This window comes from Otolemur garnettii, unplaced genomic scaffold (assembly GCF_000181295.1).
Source record: "Otolemur garnettii isolate 467f Iridium unplaced genomic scaffold, OtoGar3 scaffold00075, whole genome shotgun sequence".
In the NCBI taxonomy this organism is placed as follows: Eukaryota; Metazoa; Chordata; class Mammalia; order Primates; family Galagidae; genus Otolemur; species Otolemur garnettii.
The window spans coordinates 9,477,856-9,484,642 of NW_003852470.1; the positions used below are offsets into that span (position 1 = coordinate 9,477,856).

The following is a 6,787-nucleotide window of genomic DNA, read 5'->3' on the forward strand; positions in this document are numbered from 1 at the left end:
CTCATCTTTGATAAACCAATAAAAAACTTTGAATGGGGAAAAGATTCCCTATTTAACAAATGGTGCTGGACGAACTGGCTGGGGACCTGTAGAAGACTGAAACTGGATCCACACCTTTCACCATTAACTAAGATAGATTCTCACTGGATTAAGGACTTAAACTTAAGACAGGAGTCCAATTCTATCTTAAGGCCTTTCCAACACATGCTGTATCTCTCATTTCATTCTTTCGCCCTTTGCCAGAATATTTCTTCAATGAAACACATTTAAGGTTTATAGCACTCTGACATGAACGCTGTTATCTTGTGATTTAAGAAAACTGTGTCTCCACCTGCAAATGTTATTTACATCTATATTCTAAAATATTACTGGATGACCATCAAATTGGGACTAACCAAAGAGCGGGCATGTGCACAGAGGGAAGTAAAACTCAGTGAAAGTCAACCAGGGATCAGGGGCAAAAACCTACCTCAGGGGAATAGTGAACACTTTTTGGGTGGCAGGTGTTACATATAGCTAGGACTCAAGCATTATAAAAGCAATCCACGTCACTTAAAACATTGGTACCACCTTAATATTTTGAAACAAAAAAACCAAAAGATAACTGGACTTAAAACATAAACTTTGAATTCCATCTTGCTCTTCAGGTAGAAGATCAGTCAATTACCTACACCAATATAATCACCTTTTTTGCATCCCCAACTTCTGAAGTGATCACCCGTCAGAAACATCTCCAGATTATTGTGAAATGTGAAATGGAACACAATTCCACTGTGGAGATGATGTACGTAACAGAAGATGATGTGATACAAAATCAAAATGCACTCGGAAAATATAACACAACCATGGCTCTTTTTGAATCTAATTCATTTGAAAAGGCTCTCCTCGAGTCACCATACTATGTGGATTTGAACCAGACTCTTTTTGTTCAAGTCAGTCTGCACACCTCAGATCCAAATCTGGTGGTTTTTCTCGATACCTGTAGAGCCTCTCCCACTTCTGACTTCGCCTCTCCAACCTATGACTTAATCAAGAGTGGGTATGTATTGACGCAACTGACGTGTGTATGGTATTTCTTTCTGAGGAGTAATAGTTATTTTAATAAAGTAATTTGTGTGTGCCTATATTTAAAAATTATTCCTAGAACTACCATGGAATTTATTTAATTTAATTATTTTATAAAATATTATATACTGGTTATAGATGATTTAAATTAAAACATTTATACAGATACAACTTATGCCCTATAGAATTTTAAGTGTCTTTATGAAATATTTGCTGGTGGAAACATACTTATTTTATGTCAAGAAAGGTTTTTGTATATTTCAGTTATTTTCAACAACTCAGAAGACTATTTCATGTATGCCAGGTTTAGATTATAATACTGTCAATAAAATACATGTGGTATTTTAAAAGGAAAAGTATAAAGTTCTTCTGTGACAGAAAATTTCCTCCCCCAACACCAAAAAAAAACTGATGGATTTTAACTAATCATTCACACTGATCCCTTAATAACAAGCGTGTTTGTGTTCCTATACATAGGCGTTGGTTTTTCCAGTTAATTTGCATGGACCACTGAATCAAAAGCATACAGCCAGGAGGAACCTGGCTATCTATCTCACCCAGGAATCAGATTTACAGTCTTAGCTCACGGTAGTCTGAACTAGAGACTTTGTCTTTCCAGAGAGATTTTTGGATTCACAAGTTAGTTCAGAGAAACCTTTGTGTTGTCTCTTTTTAGTATCAACAAGAATGAACTTGTGCATCTTCTGAACATATTTATAAATTCTGTTCCAGATGTAGTCGTGACGAGACGTGTAAGGTGTACCCCCTATTTGGGCACTATGGAAGATTCCAGTTTAATTCTTTTAAATTCTTGAGAAGTCTGAGCTCCGTGTATCTGCAGTGTAAAGTTTTGATATGTGACAGTGGTGACCACCAGTCTCGCTGCAATCAAGGCTGTGTCTCCAGAAGAAAACGAGACATTTCTTCATACAAGTGGAAGACTGATTCCATCATAGGACCCATTCGTCTGAAAAGGGATCGAAGTGCAAGTGGTAATTCAGGTAAGAGGAAAGTTATTTCATGGTCTGGGAACACCTCATGGCTCATAAAACGCTATTCAAATCTGGCAGTTCTTAAGCATGTACAGTGTAAAGATTTATAGAAGTTTTAGCAAATAAGTTATGAGCACCCAGGATTAATATCCATTTCTACTGATAATATTCATGTCACATACAGTGTCAGCATATGACACGATGAAAATTCAACATTATTTACATGGCTTTTGAGTATAAATGTCATGTCCTCATCTCTAAAAACAGTTTCCATTAGCTTCTTGACTTATTATAGATGACATAGCAGATGCCTAAATGAAAAGCAATGTTTTAACCCCTAAGTGAGTAAAACAAAGTGAACCAGATCTCACACAATGGCTTATTTGAAAAAAAAGTCTATTTTTGGAAAACAAGGAACCTATCATCTTAACACAGGACAGCCCCGCTTCTTTTAAAAGGCCTGAAACGAGGGATCTGCCTGGTCAAATGGGAAAGAGTGGCAAATCATAAAGGATAGTCCATGATTAAAAGGCTTAAGAAAAGCTCTAAGGCAACAAAAACTATTTATAGAAATTTATCTTAGGTGTAAGTGGCATTAAAGGACCCTGTGACCTGTGTCTTTATTTATTATTATTAGCACTGTAAAGGAGCGTATGGTTCTGGTTTGTAGCAAAGTATTTCCATAGTAAACATAGGAGAACACAAACCAAAATTCAGTAATTTTATAAACACATTCACTAGGAGGCTTGTGTGGCGTATCCATAGATACTGGTTTGAAATTAGAAAATTTGTGAATGAAAGTCACAATGCATATATCATACATATTAGAAAGTATCTTTTTCCTATTTCAAGATAAACCACTTTTTTCCTCTTGTCAAATGTATTTTCAAACTATGAGAAATAGTGATCATTAATACATGAAACAGCATTGCCATTTGGCTGTGGTGTTTGAATTCACATGTTCTTCATCTTACATCAAGGAACCAAACTAATTCCAAACTAATTCAAAGTTCTTTTTTAACCATTTGAAACAAATAGATTCAAAATTAAATGTAAACTGATCCAAATATTGGATAATCGTTCCTTTATATTGTGCTGGCATCATGCATTATACATTATTGATTCATGTGTAAGATTCATAGGAGGTGTAGGCTTATGATAAATGTTACCAACATTTTGTAATGCTAACACTTTTTTAAAAAATGATTTTCGTCCTGTTTCCAACCACAGAGTTTCAGCCTCAAACACACACAGGAGAAACTCAGAGGCAGCCCTTCAACAGTCTGCACCTGTTTTCGTTCCTGGTTCTAGCTCTGAATGTGGTGATTGTGGTCACCGTCACAGTGAGGCATTTTGTAAATCAGCGGGCCGGCTACAAATACCAGAAGCTGCAGGACCATTAACTAATGGGCGCGCCCTAAGCGGGACACATTTCTCCTGGATGCCAGAGGAAGTGGCACCTCATGGCTACGGACATTAAGAATTAGTGATATGCAGACGCTCGTGTCACCGTGATGACTGAAATGAATAAACAATATGTCAGTTGGCTTTCATTTTAGGACTAAAGGCACCAAAATATACGTGAATTAAAGCACCTCATATCATAAGTATAAAACATTTTAACCAGATTTTAGGGGAAAAAGAAAGGGTCATTTTTACTTATGTAGCCTTCAGAGTTAGATTCGTTTATTTTTTAGATGCAAATATGCTACCTTTTAAAACATCAGAAGTCAGAATTTCTGAAACTATTAAGTTTGAGAGAGAGAATAGCAACCTCCTGGGTTCACAGCCTCATTGCTTTAAAGCATGTTGCACCTTGAGCATTTCAGGAGAGACTTTCGGATCGAAGAATGTGACTATGAAATGAGAAACTGCATCCCATTTCTGGGGTGATGAGATAAAAGCATTTCTCCTCCTTTTTACCATCAAGCACAAAAGCCAAAGGTTAATCACCCTTGCAAGGAGTAGCCAGTTCGCATGTGCAGGTTCCCCTGTAATGGAGCTGAACACTTATGAGTACGGACCTCAGGATGAGCTGATGTTACACGTGCCAAACACTGAATCTAATCATCGTAGATGAACTATACAGCGTCACCTTACCAACGAACCACACACACGGTTTAAGGTTCTCATATGAATCCAAACAGGTGACCACATTCCCAAACTCCAGAACGTTCTGTTTACGTCCGTGAGCGTGTATTGCTTGTCTGGATGCTGAAGGGAACCCACGAGGGATGTGGTACAATTTCTACCTCTCAGAACACGTCCTTAGGGGCTCGACTGATATTTCCCACCCCAAATCAAACCACATCTTTCCCATATTTTTTTGGTATCTCTATGTACATCTCCCAAATGCTCCTCATGCAGTAACTTGCCTCTATTTCCATCTATGCAGCCCAAATTGGACTACTGCAAAGTTCTTTTTTAATCCAACACAAACCTTCTATGAGTTTAATCAGAGTGGGCAAATCACATCATGTTCTTCAGAACAGCATGATTCTCTGGGCCAGTCGCTGCCCATCAGGGATTGAGTGGCCATTTTCTGTTGGCCAACTTGGCAGGTTTTCAGAGGCACACCAGGCATGGAAGTGGGACACTAAGAACACACTGTGACTCTCCAGAGAGGGAAAAATCATTACTACCATGGATCAAAAAATCCTTTGTAGTGGAGACGTGAGACATGCTCCTGCGTGCTGCTGTTGGTAAGTGTGCTCTTTAGGGGAAGAAGTGATAGACGGTCCCAGATGTGGAGCTGCTGGCCTGGGTTCTAGTTCTTCCCACTTACCTGTGGGTTATGTTGGCCAGGTCGCCTTCAGCCATGGTGTTTACAATTTAAAGTAGGGGCTGGCAGCACTACCATAACCTGGGGGTGTGGTGAGGGTTAAACAAGAAGGTCCACTTACCACTAGTGATGAGTCCTCACTGTTAGCTCCAAAGTCCCATTGTAGAATCTGCTCCTAATCTGCTTGGGCCACAGATTAGGTATTGCCTGTCATAGGTTGAGTTCCTGGAAGTGGACTAACACAGAGGCTGGGGTACAGGGCCTTCCTGGGAGTGTGTGAGATGGGAGGGGAGCAGGACCAGACAGGGAGTCGGTGCTCTATGAAGTGGACAACCCCCCAGGGCTGGGTTGGCTGCACGCGCCACTGAGGCATAGTGTTCAGACCTTTCTATACCTCTGTGGGCCAGTCTTTGATAGAGGGCTGCCCGGGGGTGGGGAGCTGTGAACTTGGATAAGACAGCTGTCTTGAGCTGAAGGAAATTCCTGGAGAGCAGTGGTGCTGAGAGCCATCCATCACCAACACACGCAGCTGCTTGGAAAACAAGGGACTCCGTTTGAGGGTGCATCTGGGTTTCACTCCAGAGCAGTCAGTAAGTCACCTTCTAAAAGAGCAGGAATTTCAGAATGTTGCACAAAGCAAAATATAGCTCTTTGTTGTATTCAAGAGGTACCAAGGTGCTTACTATGGTGTTTCAGAAAGGCTAAAAACAAAGGGATGGGCAATGGAATACCAGGCACATGCCAACTGGAGGGGCAGGGAGTGGAATCCAGGCTGCCCACGTGGCCTCTGCTCCTCAAGGGGTGGGTTCCCTCATTATTACTGGGCAGGAGTGAACATCCACTGGGTCACCTCCAATTAGCAAAGAGTGAAAGGGTGACCTCTATCCTTCCAAATAAGGGTGGAAATGGAAGACCAGGCTCCTTACCTGGGGGATGCAGGTGAGAGTTTTACTACTGCCTGGAGATGATGGGCATTCCAGTCCCTACGCTGCCTTCTCTGACACCACCCTGGTGAGGGGAAGGGGAAGGAAGAGGTCCTGGGGGAAAGTGAGAGATTGTCAACTTTTGCTGGCTGGAGTGAGGGGAGCCACAGTGCTTCCCATGGTGTAGGACAGTTTTTTTGTTTTTTTTTTTGAGACAGAGCCTTAAGCTATCCCCTGGGGTGGAGTGCCGTGGCATCATAGCTCACAGCAACCTTCAGCTCCTGGGCTCAAGCGAGTCTCCTGCCTCAGCCTCCCAAGTAGCTAGGACCACAGGCGCCCGCCACAATGCCCAGCTATTTTTTGGTTGCAGCCGTCATTGTTGTTTTTGGTGGGCCCGGGCTGGGGATTTGAACCCGCCACCTTAGGTGTATGTGGCTGGTGCCTTAGCCACTTGAGCCACAGGTGCCGAGCCAAGTGTAGGACAGTTTTTAAGGAAACCTTTCCTACATGGCTTGGTTTCCCCCTTGCTGGTTCTTTGGCTACAGAGTGGAGGCATTTCTTGCATCTTTTTGGCTGCATCTTTGGTGTTTTCCAACTGTAGGCTTCTCCCTGTTAAGTGCATTTTGATCCATGGAATATGGGATGCTGAACAGTGGCCATGGCTTTCCAACCTCAGTGTTTGTAAGAATCACCTGGATTTGGGGAGTAGTGCTTCTTCTTGAACTTATTTATCAAAACATTAGTTCTTTCACCATCAATACTTTTCACATTAGAGATTTATTGAAAGTAACAAAATGCTAGATTTTGATAGCCGTTAGCCTCTACTTTCTCAGCCTGTTATGGTAGGTAGAGCAAATTGGCAGATGAACTTTTAAGAGCAGAAACTCGGCAGCCCACAGTAACTTGTAAAAACTCCTTTATTCATTTGGAGCACTTACATGATATAGACACTAGATGTTAAAACTGTTTCATGTGACTGAAGATGAAGCTACTCAGGGACAAATAATTAACTTTGATTTAAAAGA

The 6,787-nt window shown here is 41.3% G+C and overlaps 1 protein-coding gene across 1 annotated transcript in view; it reads left to right on the forward strand.

The window, feature by feature from the left end:
- Nucleotides 1–3,543, forward strand: part of CUZD1 (CUB and zona pellucida like domains 1) — an 11,602-nt gene extending 8,059 nt beyond the window's left edge. Inside the window, exons 7-9 of the mRNA XM_003794086.2 lie at nucleotides 648–1,039; nucleotides 1,798–2,066; nucleotides 3,288–3,543. Coding sequence (XP_003794134.1) covers nucleotides 648–1,039; nucleotides 1,798–2,066; nucleotides 3,288–3,460 — 834 coding nt within the window. The 3' untranslated portion in view covers nucleotides 3,461–3,543. The remainder of the gene's footprint in view (nucleotides 1–647; nucleotides 1,040–1,797; nucleotides 2,067–3,287) is intronic.
- The last annotated feature ends 3,244 nt before the right edge of the window (nucleotides 3,544–6,787 follow it).